Source organism: Thunnus maccoyii, chromosome 2 (assembly GCF_910596095.1).
Source record: "Thunnus maccoyii chromosome 2, fThuMac1.1, whole genome shotgun sequence".
Taxonomy (NCBI): Eukaryota; Metazoa; Chordata; class Actinopteri; order Scombriformes; family Scombridae; genus Thunnus; species Thunnus maccoyii.
In genome coordinates this window covers 21,880,165-21,902,021 of record NC_056534.1, presented here as the reverse complement: position 1 = coordinate 21,902,021, position 21,857 = coordinate 21,880,165, and the positions used below count along the sequence as shown (strand labels likewise).

General features: G+C 39.6%; 1 protein-coding gene across 6 annotated transcripts in view; it reads left to right on the top strand.

The window, feature by feature from the left end:
• tenm3 (teneurin transmembrane protein 3) overlaps positions 1-21,857 on the top strand; it is a 369,694-nt gene that overhangs the window by 214,459 nt on the left and 133,378 nt on the right. For all 6 annotated transcript variants that reach the window (XM_042397897.1, XM_042397853.1, XM_042397889.1 and 3 more), the window contains one exon: positions 5,004-5,271. In XM_042397897.1, coding sequence (XP_042253831.1) covers positions 5,004-5,271 — 268 coding nt within the window. The remainder of the gene's footprint in view (positions 1-5,003; positions 5,272-21,857) is intronic.

Sequence of the window (21,857 nt, the reverse complement as noted above, 5' to 3'; positions counted from 1 at the left end):
ATGTGTATCACACATTTACTAGCAGCAGCAGCAGCATCTGGGACAAATGTCAGGATCCATTTCATCTGCACTGAAGATTTGTCACTGAAATGTTCTCTTTTTCAGATGGGGAACTTGATTGATTGATTAATTAAGCTTACATTCTTAATATCAAATGATTTATTTATTTGGTAAGGAAACCGCTAGTGGATGCTACATCCCACATTTCTAGCACAGCTGGTGAGTTCTACTCTGATAGCTCATGATAAATGCTGATTCCCCGTGTATTTTACGCTACACTATGGACATACATATGAAAGAAACTGGCTTTCCCCAACCAACAATTCTATCTCTTTTCACTCCACCAATCTCTTTTGTCTCTTCATTGATTTGCATACACTTTATCTGTCCTTCTCAGGGTCTACTTCCCTCTCTTTCTCCTCAATGTTGATCTTTCTTTCCCTCATCCTCTCTCTGGATCTGGACCATTTCTATTTGCTGAAATACACACTCAAATGTGTCTGAAAACCCAATGTGTATTGTAGTCAAAGGGGGGATTTGAATGTGTGAGTCTGTACATATTTGTGACCTGCCTTGTTTATTGTCCGGTAGGAACTGGGACTTGGGTGTAATAGACAATTTTCTTCCTTATTTTCTGATTTGCAGCCCAAGGAGGATTCAGCAATGGACGTTTCCTCCCTGGTGTTTATTTTAGAATGAGGGGAAATTGATTTGAACTTAACTATGTCTTATTTGGACACTGTTTGTGTCACTGATAGTACGGTTAGACCACTCTATTAGTTTGCCAATATATGGAGTTGATACTGAGTTTGTATTTAAAAAATCAATTGTGGTCTAGTTGTCTCATAGTTTCAGTTTGTCTGCAGTTGAGGAAGAAACTGTTTTAATGACTCTGTTGGTGGATTCACTGGGTACAAGCAAAGAGTTACATAACTTTCATACTGTATTTGACTGGTAAAGACGGACCTGTGACCATGGCATTCATGATGTTGCATTTTAATTGTCCATGAATGTTTTATTGACTGTTTCTAAAACACGCAATTTACTGCCGATCAGTTTCTCCACCACACATGATGATTCCAGCCACGGTAATTAATGTAACACACAAGTACACAAGTTGTCAATAAATCGGCATCTGTATTTGAAATAACATAATAACTGTGCACAACCATGACCAGTGGCTATCTTGGCTCTAGCAGAAGATCTTGGATACAAATCACACAAGACACTATTTATAGACCATGCAGACTTTTTGGCAAATGAAGATGAATGATTTATGTAACACCTCAGGGGCCATTTTCACAAAACATCTGAAGGCTAGAAGTAGCTCCTTGTTGGCTGATTTTGGAGAAATCCTAAAAATAACAGTTGTGTCAGCCCTATTTTTAAGACTTCTAGGTTTTTGAAGTAAGAGCAATTCATTAAGCAGAACATTTCTCTCTGTCAGCTTGTAGAAACACACTCAAACCATAAATACCTGCTTTATTCTCTCACAAAAAAAAGAAGGCTTGCTTAGTTGTCATCACTGGATTGTGTGTTGTAGATGGTGTTATAGATATGATGCATGTCCAAGAGAACACAAAGGCATGTTTGTCAACCAGAAGCAAAAGTGTCATAGCATCAGCACACAGTATAAAATACCTGTCATTGTCAGTGTCCAGGTTGAACTGATGGCTCCGGTATGTTGCTCTTTGGGAGGTATCATGTCCCAGTTGGATGTCACTGGGTGGGGGACAGTAGCTGTCTTTGCAGGCTGTGACTCTTCACATCCACACACAACCAGGACCTCATTACAAGATGTAAACTCATTCCATTGTTTTCATAAGGTTTTCTTTCCTTCATAGATTACATGAATACTGCTCACAGACACAGACACATTAGTCTTCTTCAACAAATTTATCATCTCATGAAACAACATCACGCATCCAGTGGTGTCATGAACTAGTTCAGAGTCAGCGACAAAAAAGGGAATCACACACATGAATAAAACTTCTAAAATGAGATTTATTGTCAACTTAAGATAAAATATGATAATGTTAGTCAGCTAAGTCAGTAATGAATGCAATGTGTGATGAGTGAAGTATGTGATGCGTGCAAACAAAACAAAACCCTAACTCCATCTGTCTGGTGGAGGCCTGGGAGGAACAGAAGAGAGAGGTTAACAAAGAAGCCACCTAAATAGGTTGAGGCCTAAAGTACCCAGGTGCAGGTAGTTTTCTGACATCCTCTCCAACCCTGCCCCCGGCTCCTGGGCCAGGAAGCCGAAGCAACCTCTTAAACAAAGGGCAGAGGGAGGGACATCACAGTGGCAATATGGTACTTATTCCTCAGTAAAGAGTACTGATGACCAAATGCTTAGAATAAACACTCAAATACACGTACACTTAGATCTGAAGGACATTCTTTTGAAGCGGCACTTTCTTTTTCACTGCTTTTTCCTGTAAATGATTTTTAAAAAATCACAAGTTGAAACTGGGATGCTACCTCATCATTTGTCTTAAATATAACATGAATGTGCTCTGTACATTCTGTGTGTGTGTGTGTGTGTGTGTGTGTGTGTGTGTGTGTGTGTGTGTGTGTGTGCTACTGTTGCCTTCCAGCATCTGAGTGAATAAAAGGTGTTTAGATTTACATTTGCAGTGATGCACACAGATGTAGATGTGTTAATGATGCCTGAATACTCATCCAGAAATCCTTACTTTGTGTGTGTGTGTGTGTGTGTGTGTGTGTGTGTGTGTGTGTGTGTGTGTGTGTGTGTGTGTGTGTGTGTGTGTGTGGCATGCAGCTTTTAGCCTTGAAGGTTTGTGTGGAAAGTGGAACAATTACTAAGCTGGTAAAACAGCATATGGGGAGAAAGTGAAAGAGTGAGAGAGAGAAAGGGGGAAAGCGAGCACTTCCTCCACAACCAAAACGCCCTCCTCCTTCTGCCTACCCCTCCGCTCTTGCACATATCCCTTCTCTTCTCTCTTTGCTTTCTATTTTCTCCAGTGAGGGCAGCGGAGAATGAATAACAGCAGGGCTGGGAAATGGAGACGTGATGCTCTTTATGCAAATCAAATACCAGCATTGCCATTCATTTCCTTCAGAACACCCTTAGGACAGAAAAGGAGCCAAAAAGCACTGGGAAAAAACAGTAGGGAAAAGTTGAAGCCAGGTCAGCTTTGAGCAAATATTTTTACAAAACCGAAGAAGGGTTTTGTGAAGGCCAATCACCGATCAGTATGCAACCTGGCTAAGCTGAGTGCAGCGTTGGGTTACACTTCTCACCAGCCTTGACCAGCCAATACACCACAGAGAAATGTACAAAGCAGTTAACATCCAAGTCCACCATCTGACTTTCACAGCTACAAGCTTTGCTTCTTACATTTTAAAATGAGCCAAACATACAATTCAGAGGGTTTGTCAACAGATACAGTAATTTTGTGGTTTTCACTGAATTTCTTCATCACCACTTTACATTAGATTTAAATTTCATCTGACATTGACAGAAACAACAAATACCTGACAGTAAACACCTGACTGGTAGTGGTTGTTTGCTCTGGGGAATGTAGCTGCAGGGCTTAGCTGGATTATAACAGAATGGAAATGAATATAGGTGACATTGGGCCTCATGCAAGAATCACTAGTATGAACAGATTTGTTCTTCAGTAGCACATACCAGCGATTTACGGAAAAAATTGTCATTTAACAATTTTCTGGTATTTAAAAATTCCTGTCATGCGAGTCATGTACAGTCAAGCCTTTTCTCAGGATTCTAATAAGAGTCATAATCTCTGAATCTGAATGGATTTCAGGTTTAAATACAAATCTGAAATCAACTAAAATAAAATATATTACCTAAACAAACTTAATGCAAAATTAATATTCTTTTCACCATATCGTCATCATCATGGCTGCCAATTTACAAGTTTTTTAGATGTGATGATTTTTTTGGTTATATTTCAGCACAGCAGTAGTTGTAAACAGCTCTCTGTCCAGTATCATTTTGTGCTGCCAGTGACAGTTTAACATCACCTACTGTAGGATGTAATATTCTTTATTTCTGTCACAGTACACATCGTTGACATCTCTACTTTTACTATTTTCTAATTGTTTGAGGTCCAATAATACAACCACTGGCAGTGCTGAAATAATTCTTTTTACTGTTTGGTAACATCTTTGTGAATGAAGCTTAGCCACAAACACAGCAGAGCACATCACCTTATAAGGCAATTTAGGTTTGTTGATAATGCTTATGATACTCATGAACAGGTGGCACTCATCAGGCTGAAACAAGAGATTTCCAACAAGTTTATAAATGGATTTTAAGGTTTGCAGTCAGCTGATAGATATACAGTATATTCAGTTCACTACCTTCATAAAAAGTTAACTTGAGTCAGTGATCCTCCTCAGCATCTTCAGTATGTCCATCTGTAGCTTTAGGCCTGATAAATTTGGATGGGCCATCTGACTAAGAGTCACTGGTCTCATCCCAACAGGTTGAACTGCTACTGCATCACAAGGATTCATATTTAATTTGTGCACGTCCTTTCTTTTCTGAGGACGTGCACAACCAACTCTCCAAACGGACACAGGATACACAAGGCAGCAATCATGCACACATGAGTGCGTAGTTAAAAGCAAGTCTAATCTACGGCCTAATTAGTAGCAGTAGCATTCTTCCAAAACGTAATCTTTTTTTTCATCTTCTTACAATATTCTTTGCAGGTTTAGAAAATGGATGGATAGTTACACAACAATGAAAGCCAAGATTTTTGTTCTGTTTCATTATCATAGGATTTTAGTCCAATGAAACCTCAAAACATTGCAAAGTCTCATAATTCACATATAAACCTGTTCCTTTCTTCCAAGTTGAAGCTCACACAGACCGTTCATTATTAATATTGTGATTATTAATATTGTGATATTCAGAAAATCCACCAGTTTGTATAAGTTGAAGTGAATGACATTGCACAGATAAAGCCAGGCATTCTTTCAATCATGTGTCTCTTCTGTGTTCACAGAGCAACCATCCAATCATCACGGTGCCATCCTGCCTCCTGTGCCACCCCCGCACCGCCAGCAGCCCTCAATAACCGCTCTCAACCAATCCTTTGGCTCCACGCACCACGCTGGCCAATCTCTGAATTCAACGCGACAGCTAACCCCTCCTACTGGAAGCCCGGCCCCTGTGGCCGGCCAATCACCAGCCGAGCTGCAGACCACACCCCCCGAGAGCGTCCCGCTGCAAGACAGCTGGGTGCTGGGTAGCAATGTGCCACTGGAAACAAGGTAAACTGATTCTCTCATTGTCTCACTTTTATCGTCTCTTCAGTCAGCTCAGCAGCGGACCTGAACGAGACTCTAAAGAGCTGTCAGAATTACTTCCTCTCATAACACTGCTCATGGATGGCATGTGAGTAGTGTCATAGTGACTGACAAGTAGTGAGGGTTCCTTTGAACCGGAGGGCCTGAAATTGTGTCTTTGCAATACAAAGACAAATTTAGGTTTAGCAAGTTTAACAAGTACAAATGGTAACCCTTACTACAGGCCACAATATACCTTCAAAACATGGACAGTCAAACAAAATGTCAAATGTGTTCAAATATATTACTGCAGTGGAATATTATGAGCAGATTAATGATCTTGATTTAAGTGATAATCTGCAAGGATCCAAGCTATCATTGCTGTGGTGTTTTGTATTTGAGCACTGAATCTTATAGGGCTGTAGTCAACCAAAGAAACTCTTGGTCGACTGAATTCGTACATAATCTTCAACTAATCGATTAGTCGCGGGGGGGTGGATGTAACGGGACAGAGTGCACAGTTCTGCAGCCACACATTTCTCAGTTTTCTATTTCTCCGTTTTACGTCTTCAAGTTAGGCTAACCCATTGTTGCTAACTTTGGAGCTAACCCCCTTCACTTTTCCAGCACTTGGCGAAACAACAGACTTGACTTTATAGCATTTATTAACTGTTACACTGGAGTCTGTACTATACATTTACTGCCAGACTGACAACTTACTGCTAACCTTTTTCTCTGCTCCACTCGCATCCACTGTCACTTCTCTCACTCACTACGCAAACACACTACGCAATGCCAATTCCTTAATGACGTTACGCTACCAATAGTTTCCGAGGCAACGACACAGAGGTAGACTCAGGTACCTGAACAGCGCTGCACGGAGACTCCTAAACACTATTAATTTCTGGATGAATGGATATTTGGCATTATTTTTGGCATTAAAAAATATTTTTTTGGCCTGGTGGGAGTTCTTGTTGTTATAATTAAAGGAGAAACACTGATTCAGTAAACACTTGGTAAACGTTTAGTACAGTTAGACCTAGCAGGCTCCATTAGGTTTGGCGAGTTTCAAGTTGTGAAAACGAGGGTGTTTTGAATACACCCCCGTTTTCACAGGTAATTTGTTTGTCTGTCCCTCCCGCCGTAGGAAATAATGGATTAATCCTGGAAAGCTGTTGATGTAGCACTTTTCTCCTTATGAAAGTAACACGGAGATTAATCGACCAATGAGAATTTAGTTGGCCGAGAGTATATCGACCAACTAATCGACCAGTTGACCAGCAGACTACATCCCTAGAATCTTATTTCATTCATCAACTCCAAACCTCCACTGTGTGATGTATCATGAACATTGTGTGGAGTGACAGTATTAAGACTGACATAGAAATTTTTGTCATGGAGATCTTCTCAAATGTACAAAGGAGACAGTGATTCACTCTCCTCACCTGACCCTTGTTTACGTAATTTCAGGCAAAAGGAAATGCTGTTTACCCTTTTATTTATTCATGTGAGATCATGACTCAGGAAGGGGCAGTGATTTAAGCTGAACTGTGGACAAAGTGAAATGGATTGCCACCCTAAGTGTAGAGGGAGGGACTCGAGAAGAAGGAAATGTGAAACATTTGTGTGTGACATTCAGCCAACATAAGATATTTCACATTTTGGTTCCAGATCTTTCAAAGTTCTAATCTCAGTTGTCCTTTCAAAGCACTAGGGAGCATCCAGAGGTTGGTGCATGTTTCTTTTTAGCTCCGACGCGGATCATTTGAACAATGAATCTTTCTGTCATTGTCGCACACAAATACCCCACACAGTTTTTTGATATTTAGCAAACCACTTTACTCTCTAGCAAGTGTAACATCATGCTGGAGACTGTAAGCCTATTGTCTCACACACACACACACACACACACACACACACACACACACACACACAGTTTATGGGTACAACTTTAACCTTGACCTTTTGTACACCAGACAATTTGTTGCGCACTCTCTTTCACTCTTTTTCTGTCCCACTCTCCTTAATGTCTTTAACCCAGAGAGAAAAGGAGAGTGACAGATTGATAGATGCAGAAATGTATTCCCAACATTTGGGTTGTGTGTGTGTGTGTGTGTGTGTGTGTGTTTTGGTGTTTGTGGGCTTTTGGGGCAGCCAAACCATGAACCCTGGTGTAGTTTTATATTCTTATGAAGACCTAGCACACACACACAAACACATACACAGACACGCACACACGATTGATGAGCGTAACTTTAACCTTGACCTTTAATTCACCAGGCAATTTGTAGCCAACTCTTTCTTTCTTCTTTTTTTTCCCCTTTTTTTGTCTCTCTCTCTTTTGTCTTATTCCCTTAAAGGAAAAAGGGGAATGCTGATAGATTGATAGAGGGGGAAATGTCTGCCTCTATGATCTTTACAACCCCCAGTATTTTGGCTGTGTGTGTGTGTGTTGGAGAATGTTTGGACCGTTGGGACAGCCAAACCATGGCCCTGGCTCGGCTTTTATTCATATGAAAGGCTTCAGAGTTCAGACCATCATCTTTCAACTGAGCCCACCCCCACTGAAAAGACAGATCCTCTGAGTTTGCTATGTGAGTGTGGTATGTATGAGGGTGTGTGTAAGAAATAGTAAATCCCTCCTCCCTCTCTCTGTCCCTCTCTCTGTCTCACTCTCTCTCTCACACACACACACACACACACACACACACACACACACACACACACACATCCAGACAGACTTGGAGATGAAACAAGTTGCGAGGCCTTCGGGAGATGGGGTAAGAAAAAACTATCAGCTTGCAGGGTAGAGCTGAAAAATAAATGCTGTGTGACCTGGAGGTGCTCCCTGCATGGCAAATCAAACACATCCATCCTCTGCTGGATGCTGCAGTCAGCACTACTTCTCGGTCCCATACACGCAGAAAAAACCTTCATCTTCAAAGCTGAATGTACTGTACTGGTCAGTTGTCACCTGGTCACTTTGTTTGTTTGTTTCTTTCTTTCTCATTTAATGCTATTAACATCTAACTGTAATGCCTGGGCAGCACTGAACTGCTGCTATTCACAGGCCTGCGGTGTCCACACAGATGCTACTGCTACTGCCAGTGCTATCTTTCTACATAGTTTTACTTTGATAATGGCCATCACTAATAGAATCTTTCATATCATTTCATTATAAATTTAATTTATACTTAGTTTAGACAGAAAAAACTTAAGAAGCGTGTGCTCAATTGTGAAAAATAAATAATAATATGTGAGGTGAAAGCAGCTTTCTTTCTGATGGGCATGGTAGGGTCTGGTTGGGGGTACTTCTGTGTCAGCCACATGCATTGTTTTATTGATTGTATTGATTATTCTGCCAGTTAAACCCCCACTGTCACCGCTCTAAGTGAAGAAAATCCTTCCAGACGACACCAAGTTCCCCAAACGAGCAAAACACACTCCAATGAACAAACCTCCAAACTAACTGTCAGGAGGGAAACTGACAATAAATACAGAAAATAACACACAGATACACTGCTCATGCAGGCAGTGTGTTCCAGGTGTAAATATTAACCCTGACAATTACTGTCAACAAAAAAGTAGCATGAGCGATTTAAGAAAACTTTTGCCATTAATCGGTTTTCTCTTTTAGCCTAAAAGGGCCACAAAATACAATATATTAATAAGACAACCTTTGTGTAAAAATAATATTCTGTTCACCATATTATCATCATCATGGTTTGCTAATTTACTGGCAGGATTTTTAGATGTGATGATTTTTATTTTCATTAAAAAATATATATATATATATATTGTCATGCCTCTAATATCTCTGTTACTGTCACATCCCTTGACAGCTTCTCATATTAATAATAATACATTTTATTTATAGAGTGCATTTCATGGTACTAATAGACTGTTCTGTAGATACTGTACCCTTTATTCCTGTCACAGTACAGCGTTGCACTACTGACAAGTCATTATCAGCTCTACTATTAATATTTTCAAATTTTTGTTTTTTTTTAATAAAACTTGCTCACAAACTGAGCAGAACAGGTTGCTTTATGTGTCAATTTTAGGTGAACTGATAATGCTAATGATCAAATCTCTGACTCTGCAACTTCACATGAACTGGTGATATCCTTCAGGCTGAAACAAGAAATTGAAAACACTTAAGACAGTTTGGTGAACCCAACTTGGAACACTAGTATGAGCAGAAACAAGTAAAGAGATTAATATCGTCACCTTCCTAAAATAACGGCCCATGTCATTTTTTGCCCAAATCATCTCCTCATGATGCTGGTCACCTCTGGTAAAATCGCCCACATCCTCAGTTGAAGAGATCATGCGATTCTAGCCCTGTAGTATAACGGCCTATGTCAAGAGTGTGACTAAATTGTCATATTGCATAGTTGTTTAGTCTTTTTATTCAGTCTTTTTAGTCAGCATTTTAGTCAGCAAAATAGCTAAGTCCATGACGCTAGCATTTAGCAAAGAGTGGAAAGGCTCCAGAATCTGTGGCTGTTACAAGTGATTACAAGGCTTTCTGTTAACTCTTTTCTGCCTTTTAAACAATATTTCATCTACAGTTTTTGTGTCATTTTCTCCACATTACATGATCTACTTAAGAAAGATTTGAATACCGTATTGTAATCTAACAGCTAGAAATTATGTGTATAACTAAAAAATTACAAAGGGTCCTCTTCACTTTTGTGTTTTTACTTAATGAAAATCTCACTTGAACATAATATTAGCAATCATAACATCATTTGACCGGTATTATAGTATGCCTGTTGTGCAGTGTCTAGAGGTAGCTTGTGCACTCCTAGGGGTGCATGCACACCATGATGATTTTTTTGTATTTTCTGAGAAACCTGAAAAAATGACTTAGGCTAGGGATGCACGATGTCATCAGCACGTCATCGGTATCGGCTGATAAAAGCTCTAAAATGAAATATCGGCATCGGCCATTTCTGCCGATTATGAGAGGCCAATTTGTTGCCATCTCCTCCACCGCGTGACTGTGCTTTCCTCCACGGACTGTTTCACCCTGACGGTCCCGGCGCTTCCTCCGCAGGTCCACTTCACTCAAGCTGCCCGTCAGACTGGCTGCTTCTTCCCACTTTAACCTGAATAACAAACCGGGCGGGGCTTGGTGCTCTGGTTGGATCCACATGCAGAACCGGGGCTAATGTTAGCTGGGAGGCTAGCAGAGGCTAGCTGGCTGTGCTTCCCTCCGGCCATGCTACGGCTAACGCTCCGCTTATAATACTAATTATACATACAAATAAATAACATAAGTGTAAGTGGTGACTGTAGAATGTATGGTATTGTAGTCTGATTATATCATTTCATGGTTATAAGTGCTCACAGGCCATCACAGTCACTTACAGTATTGTGCATGTAGCTGTTAGTAAGCACTTGACTTAAAATAGTGTCAATTCACAAATGACTTCTGCATGAATCCTTATTATTCCACTTTTAACATACTTGATGTATATCAACAGATAATAAAGGTGTCAAAAGATTATGTTCATAAAGAACATAAAATGTAGAAAAAATAGCAAAGATCACAGCTAATTTACACCATAAGGGATTATTGAATTCCCTTGATCAGAGTATAAGTAGCAGAACAACCAGATTCAACTACCAGATCACTTTGAAAAGAGCAGACGCCAGGATTTCATCAGCAACTCAAGTTTCACACTCAAGTCTTGAGTCTTTTATTTGAATATTTCAATGTTTCAAGACAAAAAAAGTTTTCCCTAGACAGTTACGAAGTGTCATCCACCCACTCTCTATCAAATATGTCAACTTACACAAGCAACAACAGCGAGTCAAAGTCTACTAAAACTCAGTGGTGCTGCTAAGATTTATTATAAGATACATAACACAAAGATGGTCCCATACACCACTGTAGCACTGATCAAATATGTCGTCAGTGAAACTGCATCATGAGCTTCATTGCAGAGGTTGACACCCTCACTGGACCAGATCTGAGGAAAAGATCACTATCACTCCCACGCAGCAGTCTAACTCAGGTTTATGTCCTGTTCAAACAGGGACTGTTTCTCTCCTTAACATTCTTGTTGACTGACATGGTATCACATAGCCTGTGTGTGTGTGTGTGTGTGTAGGTGCGCGTGTGCGTGTGTGTGTCAAACAGGCACAGTATCATATAGACTCTATAGTTAATCTGTGCAGACAAAACACTCACCAACTGCCACATACCTCTACCCTATATACTCAGTTCTCTCAGACTGACCCCCCTCCCTTTTAACCCGGGCTGTAAGTATATGTGTGTCTGTTTTTGAGCCAACTTTCAAATACAGTTTTATCACAAATATTTACAGCCAGGTAAATAAACCGTGGAGTACTCAAAATAACATATGCACACTATCAAACACTTAGACGCACACAGAATTTTGAGATAGAACGTTTTCCAGATTCAATGCTAAACACATTTACTATATTCAGCCACAGTCACTTACATCTTTCTCACCTTTCACTTTTCTCCATCATTCTGTTTTTTCTCCTTTCCACCCATCTCCCCCTCTCCATATTTTTTATCCTCAATTGCTTCTATGTGTCCAGTAATTGTACATTTAACGCTAACACCATGTGAGGTGAAATTGTGCCCCATGCCAGCCTCTTAGTGTACATGATGTTGTATATGACACTACCTTGAGTGATAGTAGACTTTTTTCCCCTACTTTTGCTTCATTGCTGATTTACTCCTATACGGAGTACTGCTCCATCCACTGGTTCAAACTAAACAAGCAGAAATCTGTCTTTCCTTTTCATCTGTCACACTGCAATAAAAGCTGCCTAAACTTGAGTAATGTTGACATTAGTGGGTTAGTGAGCTAACAGCAGGCTTAACTCAGGCTTTTTGGCCTCAGATCGATCACCATGTTAACTAATGGCTGCTCTTCATGAGGCTTGGTGATCATAACAGGTGCTGCAGGCATGATGGCAACAGTGTTTCTATTCAACAGGAAAAAACACTCCTTAACTTCCATACTGTTTCCATAATAATACAAATATAACTGATATACTGTATCTATAGCAGTGGTTCCCAAAGTGCTGTGAGATTAATCATATCATTGTTCATATATTGTGTGTTTTTAATAACATTTCAGCGCATTAAAAAAAACGAGACATTTACATTACGTTTTATGTTAAGTTTTCTAACATATCAAAACAGAATAAATAAGCAATAAATATGAAAATCACCACATTAAAAACTGTTTAGTATGCAGGTAGTTGAAGCTGACATGACAACTCACAGTTGTGGGTTGTCATAGTAACACAACACGCTTTCTTGGCTCAGGAGTTTTGCAGGAGCTCAGTGGTCAGAAAAGTGAGTGTCAGAGCAGCGATGGAAAGATTTGAGACAAAAAAACAGCTCAAAGAAATGTTGAAACATCTCAGCTCTCAACAAACAGATGACTGAATCTGAGTCAACCCACAAAAGTACTCAGCTAATGAATTACCGGACACGTCTTAGCTGCTTGTGGAACACAGATATCCATTACTGTATGTGTGCATTCACTGTGGTGTTACACATTACCAAATTCATAATAGTGTTATGTGGTTCTCTCATCGCTGGTAAACATGAAAACAAGACTAGAGACGACCTGTCAGTGGAGTCAGATCTGCAGGATGTTCTCTCTCCACATCAACAGCTCACAGTGCATATATATATATATACACAGTTAATTTCTTTCTTCAAATCCAGTCACAGTTTCGATGTTTCCCTCTGTGCTCTACATCCCCCAAATCTATTAACATGTACTAACAAAATCTGGGATTTTTGAAAATAAATTCAAAATGACTTGGTGCTACTCTAAAGACAAAAAACAAATGAAAAATGTGTGTTTACTGCCTTTTTCTGGGAAAAGACTATTGACTGTACAGCATAGATTTTTGTTATGCAAACAATATATTCTAAGTTGATAGAAGAAAGTGTGTGTGTGAGTGGGGGGGGATTATTCAATTTCTGCTTCACTTTTTGTTCAAAGTTGAATTTGTAGCTACAGCTGATGTATGAGTGACAAACCTGCAGATAGACACAGAGAAAGTGAAGAGGTGTGTTATGGGCATTTATTGGGTTCTTAGGAGATGAAAGGAAGAAAGAATGGAGTGAGATGTGACAGGAGAGTGTGAATGTCCTCATTTAGAGGTGGTAATCCCTCCATTGACAGACAGGCATAGCCACACACACACACACACACACACACATAAAGACAAATATTGTACCCTTTGACAATTACACACTCACAGATTCATGTGCACCCACCTGTTGCGTAAAGGGACACCCAACACAACTGCTCACTGGATTGAGCAGGCGCTTATGTCAGTCACACACACACACACACACACACACACACACACACACACACACACACACACACACACACACACAGCTACATAGTTTGTTGCTGAAATAAAGATAAACTGTGAAAGAGTATAGGACAATAGTGACCCTTGCTCTTATGTCTTGATTCTTAATATAAAACTATTATAGATGGAGGACAGATGGAATATGGAGCTGGTAATGGCGACAGGCAGCGGCAGTTGTGCGGTATGCTGTGTGTGCTGTGGTTTTTATCTTGTTCGACGTGTTTTATCATTACTACTAATTCATTTTTTTTAACTGATCTGCTTACCCGGAGCATGTCCAGTATAGCCATGAGTTCCTCCTGCTTCTCTGCAACTCCGGTGTGGGCACCATGGAACCCTTGGCAGCCCAAGGCTGTGATGAAAAGGGAGAGCGCGTGCGCCAGAGGCTCAAGAGACAAGGCCCCTTCCCACAGTGATCCTTGCCAATCAATGTCCAGTCACTCCACAACAACATTAATGAGCCTCAGGCAAATGTCAAGTTCCTGATGGACTATAACAGCGCTTGCTTTAACGGAAACATGGCTCAAAGAACAAGATTCACAGTCTGATTTGGAAATTGAGGCCTTTGGAGTACCATTTCGCCTTGACAGAGACTCCACAGTGACCGGTGAAGGCTTGTGTCTCCATGTTAACAAAAACTGGTGTAACACTGGTGGTTGTAAGGGAGACACTGTGCACCCCCAACATTGAACTCTTTTCCGTATCCCTACGTCCCTTTTAATTACTGAGGGAAATTCCACAGTTATTGGTCATGCTTGTTTACATTCACCTGAAGGCTAATGTTGACACTGCTACTCAGACTATGGTTAAAACAGTGCAACGGCTTCAGGTGAAAGCGCCGGATGCACCAAACTTTGTTATGGGCGATTTTAATAACTGCAAACCAGGAAAGTTTTTGGGTAATTTTTACCAGTATGTTACTTGTCCGACACGACTCACAAAATGCCTGGACCTTTGTTATGGATCTGTGAAGGGAGCTTACAAATCCCATCGTAGAGCTCCATTTGGTATGTCAGATCACAGTTGTTTCCATCCTCCTGCAGAGAAACAAGCCAGAACGGCGTTTAGTTCCCGTCTGGTCTGAGGAGTTTATACGGTGCCTCCACCTGTACCGACTGGGACTTGTTTAAGAACGTTCGTGTTGATTTGGTGAACTGACGGAGACTGTGTCTGCATACATTACCATTTGTGAGAACTTGGTCATTCCCCAGAAATCAATTTCCATTTATGAAAATAATAAACCATGGGTCTCCAAATCTGTCAAAACCACAATTATCCAGCGGAATATTAGTTGGACACAAGTCAAAAAGGAACTTAAGATCGTGAAGTATAATTATAAAGATAAAGTAGAGAAGTTGCACGCCCTACTTGGATGAAGTTAAATCCATGATTGGGATGTGCCTTAATGGCAAGCCTGATCGTGACTTTTCAAATGAACTGAACATTTTTTATAATCACTTTAATGTCTATGATTTTAGTGAGGAGCTGTTAGTTTTTAAAAATGCTGTTTCCGAGCAGAATAGTGTGCACTTTGACAGAGGTAGGGTCCTGAAACTTTTCCAGGGGGTTAAGGAAGGGAAAAGTCCAAGCCCTGATGGCTGGGAGGTCGTATCCTTACAAATTATGCCAAACAGTTGGCAGATTTTATTTTTAAATTGTCTCTCCAACTCCATAGGGTTCCTTGTGTTTGGAAGTGTTCTGTTATTGTACCTGTGCCAAAAAACAATTCTCCAAAGTCACTGAACTACAGGCCTGTGGTGCTTACATCTCTGGTTATGAAATCACTTGAGAAAATTGTGAAGGATGAGCTTCTTAAAACAGTGCAGGCAAATTTAGGGGTGTTGACGTTGCGACAAGCACCCTACTTAACATGATTCTGTCACACGTTGAGGGAGCAAAGACTGTATGTCTAGTTTTATTGATTTCTCCTCAGCTTTTAATTGCATCCAACCACATATTTTAGCTGAGGTTAAGGAGCATCCACAACAATGATCCTGGCCTGATATGTTGACTGATGGACTTTTTAACTGAGAAGTCCCAAGGTGTTAGAGTGAACGGTGTGTCATCTGATGTTCTTTTTTCCTCCACTGGATCACCCCAGGGGTGCGTCCTCTCACCTCTTTTATTTGTGTTGTAAACAAATGAGTGCCAAAGACAATATTTGAGACGTCATATCCTCAAACTTGCAGATGATTCGGTGATCGTGTCTCTCCTCAGCAGTGATGACCCTGATCATGGCCATGTAGTGGCAGAATTCACAGGCTGGTGCAGGACATCCTTCTTAAACATCAATGTGCCTAAAACTAAAGAGATGACAACAGATTTCTGGAAGAATCCTACGGTCATCTCCCCTGTGTTAATAAATGACAATCAGGCTGTTGAGTTTGTGCAGCAGTACAGATATCTTGGCACTGTATTTGATAATAAGCTGACCTTCAAGCTTCAGGTGGATGCTGTATGTATAAAAGCTCACCAAGCTTATTGTAAACTTCCTAGTTTCAGTGTGGACAACACTTTTATGAAAATGTTTTATTCTTGTTTTCTTGAATGTGCCTTGACTTTCTCCTTCATCATCTGGTACGGGTCACTTAAAGTGTGCACCAAAATTGCAGGCCAAACTCTTAATGACTTGACTCTTTTGTATCAGGTTAGGACCTTTAAGAAGGTCCAGTCAGTCAGTGAGTTTAAGCTGATCCTGTCTGCCCACAGATGCAGTCTGCCTTCATGCAGGACCAATAGGCTTAGGAATTCTTTTGTTCCAGCTGCCATTGGCCTTTTAAACAACGCATTGTAATTATTATGTTGTTATGTTATGTTGTATTTATTGCCTTTAATACTTAACCTGTTTTGTATATATGTATATATATTATTATTATATATATGTATATATGTATGTGTATATATGTATGTGTGTGTGTATATATATATATATATATATATATATATATATATATATATATATATATATATATATATACATACAGTATATTAACACGTGTAAAACTTTATAAATGTTAAGAAACTCACCTTCAAATAAATAAAATTTTATTCTTTGGGGGAAAAAAAGAGTTGCGCAAATGTGTTTTGGTTATTTTTCCTCTCGGCACGTTATTGTTTGCTTCAGACAGAGCAGTACCTCTGGATCATATTTTCTTTGGAATATCTGTTTTCCTTTGACAGATTCATCTAAAAGCACAAGTTTCTCCTCTTCTGTCCAGTTTGGCTTCTTCTTCTTCAGTATTTGCCAGACATTTTAATAAACACTCAATATCAAAACACCAAAAGAAAAAAACAGTTTGGATTCCAATTAAGATTTGATTCACATGGGCAGCTGCATTGTTACCATGGCAACTTTTCCTGATCCCCGCTGGACTTTGTGAGACATTTACTCATTTACCTTAGGCTTCTGCTGGAGACGTTCCTGTCAACACCTTTGAGACCCTTAAAAATGAACATTTTAAGAAAAATTTGAAAGAGAAAAACAGCTGATTTATATCACTGACACAGGCCTCTGGAATTTGCAGATTGAATTTTATGTAGTCTAAATTAAACTCAGGGAGTAGCCACAGATGCTAGTTGCATGTAAGCAGTCTATGTCCAAAAAATAAAATGAAATTAATACAAAGAAAACCCCAAAACACTATGTAGCTTATGGTGGCCATTTACCAAACATAAATCTGATGCATTCATTTTCATATGTGTGTGGGTGTATGCATGATTTTTAGGCATTAAGAGAAAAATCAATTAGACAGTAAAATGCAAATCAAAATGACCCTTGTGGTGGTTGTGTTGGGATTATTCATATTTATGTAGGAATGTATGGAGAACACTGTTGTTGGTTGGCTATTGTCTCCATGTTAGACATGTCAGCTACAGTATATACAACATCTACTGTCCACACATTAGTTACAGTCATTTTACTCCTGAGGATCCGTAACATGTCTCTTCTTCGCTTTTGTTACTCTCTGTCACATTTACTCACACACACACACACAGAGAAGCACATTTCTAAGGTGCCAGCTCCATCCTCCTTGTGTTGATCCTATTGTCAAAGACACATAAAAGGCCCAGTGTAAATAGTGTTAATGTAATGTAAATGCAGGTTGTAGAATAGAGCATTTGAAGGGCTGTTATTATTAACGGACTACCAGATTAGTTATGGTTGACAACATGCTACTCTCTGCTAAGCACAGTGGTTACAATCCTTTTACACTCTTATCCTCGCTATCCTCTGTGTGTCTGCTGTAATTAACTTGCATTTAAATACTCATAAAACACGTATAGAATGGTAAGTGTGCTATCTGCAGCCCTGTGCTGTGTCTGTGCTTTTCAAAAGTTCCAGTGCTGGTATACAGTCTGTCCCAGTACAGCAGCATAATGAAAACCTCATGTCTCTAATCTCACAAGAAGCACTGTCTCCAACTTGCATTCAACTGCCAACTATGGCTGGCTGGGTTGATATGGCTATAACTTGCAGAGGGCTTGCAGGAATTGCCAGGACTGATGCTCTGTGATCAAAGCAGCTGATTGCTGATTTACTGCCTTAAAAAGGTTTCTATTCATGCAAAATAAACCGTCTAAATGCGAGGACTGAGTGCTAAGAACAAAGAAAAAAAAAATAAAGCTGCACTTCTGTATTTATCTGTTTCTATCAATGTTGACTTTGTTGCATTTTTGCATTTCATGTGTTCAAGAGGATGTGTCTAATTACAAAGAAATGTTAACTAAACTGATGTGACTTCTTGGTGACAGATGTTGGTGAAAACAAATCTGATAGCAGTCCCTGTAATTTCAGCTAAGCATGATGGATTTCTCTGGTGTTCATATTAGAACATATATAGAAACAACTGATTAAGACCATCAGTCCAGAATTCATTTCATCATGCTTGGCTTTCCAAGCATGACAAACTGCAGACTATCAGATGTCAATCTAAGTCCGTCTACCTAGAAACGCTCGTGTTTTGGGATCATTTCTTGCAGTTGGTTTAAATTACATTTCAGATGAAGTGCACAGACGTCCCTTGGAATACAGCAGACAGCTGTATTTTCAGGCATCTTGTTTATTGTTGCCACCCGAATCTGAATGTGTTTTTCACAATGTCAGCACAGCATCAACAGTGGAGTATTAAAACTACATCATCAAGATTCTCCATGGTGTCTCCAAGTGTTCAGTTTCACTGCCCAAGTTAATTACAACTTTATAACTAATTGATTTGAAAGTTATGTCGGTGATGAAAGGGAGGAAGTGGCGGCAAAAATAACAAAACAAAAATGAAAAGAAGAGGAAAATCATTTTAGTTTCTCGAGATAGACCAATTGTGTTCAAATTAATTTTCTATTTTTAAGTAGGCTGATATCGTCTGACAAAACAAACTTTTTGACTTTGAGTTGTTTGTTAAATTGAGTTTTCTTATGGGCTTCTTTTGGCTTTGTTTTTGTAATATGAACTTATTACAAAGTTTTACTTTCATACGTGTGCGTGTGATCTAGCAGTCACACCCAGCCTCTGTGTCTCTCCCTGAATGAAAGCATGATAAAATGTGACTATTTTTCATTAATGTACCCATTTTATGTTGTCATCAAATGAGGTGAATGTACAAGCTGAAAACTATGAAAGAGAAACACCAGTAGATGTGATGCAAGTTGCAAGACATACAAAGATGTTTCTGAAACAGCACTGCTGTCTCAGTAGGAAGCCCAAATAATATCACTTATTAAATCTGTAAATGTCTGACCATGTTTGGTCCATGTGTGGGTGTGGTGTGTGTGTATTACTATATCTGCTGACATTACCGCATTTCAGCTAAATCTGTTTGTCTAACATAAATGAAATGTATGTGTGAGTGATTGTCATACCAAAAGTAGAAAACTTTTGTAGGACTTGCTGACTGGATAAAGCTGTGAGTGTGTGTGTTTGCAGATGTTCTGGCGTAAAAGGTTATTAAAAAATTTTGACATTCCAGCAGCAGACCTTTGTTGCATGTCATTCCCTGTCTCTCTCTCCCATTATTTCCTGTCATCCCATAAATGTCGCTATCCAATAAAGGCATAAAAATAGGCTTAAAAATATATTTATATCATAGTCCACAAGCCTCAGAGCCAGATTGTACCTAGGTATGATTTAGCCGGATTACATTTATACCTGGCATTAATATGCATCATCCACTTCATGATCTGATCCTGCGTTATCATTGAGCACACACCTGTGACGTCTTTCCCTAGTGCACAGGAATTGTGAAACAAAATGATGGCCACCTGTGAAGGTCTTATGTGAATTTTCAGCAACCAATTTTCTTGGTTGAGGTAAAAAATAAGGAGGAAAAGATGTGCTTCAAAACAAGTAAATGATGATGTTGCAGGTGCTGCTTCCACTTCTTGTGTTAGTTTCTGGCAGTGCTGTGTGGTGCACACCATGACATACCTCTGCTCCACCAAACAGGAAAAAAAACAAAACAGCAGCAGACAACGTGTAGACAGAGGAAACAAACTCCTCCATTAAAGTAATAATGCCATATTAGGTGAGAAACTGCAAAGACCATGCACCAGGTTTACAGTAGGGGTGTGCCCAACTACAAATACATTATTCGGCAAAGCACAAATATTAGGTTTTTTACAGTTGTCATGAAAGGAGAAATTAAATACAGAGACCAAAACCGTTGTTTGTACCAGGCTGTAAACATGTTTATTTCTGCTGTTAAGTTGGGCATATTAACATGAGGGTCTCTGGAGATTGACTCGTTTTTGGAGCCAGCCTCAAGTGGCCATTTGAGGAACTGCAGTTTTTGGCACTTCATTTTTCAGCCCCGGAGGTTGCCACTCGATGGAGTTAGTCGGTCAGATGTTTTTCAAACTGCGTCTTTCTGCATGTTGACTGTTAAAGCTTTAGCTCTAATTTACAGTGTGGTCACAGAGCTTGCTTATGGTGTGGTGGATTGAAACAATCCATTCATGGATCACCTGAGATGCATGTTAATGCTAGGTCAGTGGATCCCCAGAGTCCTCATGGCTGTTAACTCCAGCCAGTCAGGTAGCTATTTACACCAGACCAGGGACACCAGGTAAATGGCATTAACTGTCAGCTGTGGGCCCTGAGGAGCACCACTGAGAACCGCTCAAGTATTTTATTCATCCACAGCGTTTCACTTGTCAACACTTGCACTAATGTGTGTCCTCAGACCTTCAAATGGTGATCATCACATTAAGTAATTGCTGTAATTTTTTACATTGGTGTATACAGTTATTTTCACATAAAGAAAAGAGTTTATGACCCCCTAATGTCATCCCAAATCATCTGAAATACAGCATGTTCTGTTGTCTTGGGTTGTTGTTAACTCGTGTGACTTGATGCTTTTAATTAAATGTTTCTGCTTTAACTTCTTGAACTCACACACAGAAACAGTAATGCTGAGTGTCTCTGAAGTTCTGTTACCCGTCTCCTCTATTCGTTCGGTCTCTCCCCTTTCACTCCCGCTCTCTCTTTTTTCTGTCTTCTATCTCTGTCTTTACATCTTGCCTAGAGGCAGGTATTAATTGAAGGGCCCTTGTTATAATGGGTTCTAATTGTTAATCACACAGCCTTGTTAGAGAGCAGTCTAATTGTAATTACAGATGCTCGTTAGCTGGGGTTCTGTCATTAATTAGACATTGTGACCTTGGTAATTACTGCAGGCATACATGTATGTGCCAGTGATTTTCTCCACTGTGGAAATGATCAAAGACTGCCTTTATAGGGATAAAGAAGAACTGTTTGGCTTTCAGATGGACTGCCACTTTTATACAGTCTTTATACATACAGTCCCTTGATTGGCTTGTTCCAACAGGGTCCTAACACATGAAGTATTTGAAGGAGAGCTTCATGTTTAGGTTAACCAGAAATTGATACCTCAATAAGAGATCTGAGGCCCTGAGTTATCATTTATCAAGATATGACATATAGACTGTCTGTATGCTCTGAGAGCAACATCCATTTAATGTTTTCTATTGACTAACTTTTATAATTACGAGACTATTTTTTTTTGTTGCTTATAATCATCAGTGTAATTATAGTATTTCTGCATGCCTCTCTGTCTCTTCTTTTAGAAATACCATAAATAATGATTTTTCTATATTCACACACATATTCAAATTAACTTGCATTTTACTTTTCATAATCATAAATTACAGATAATAAATAAATCAGG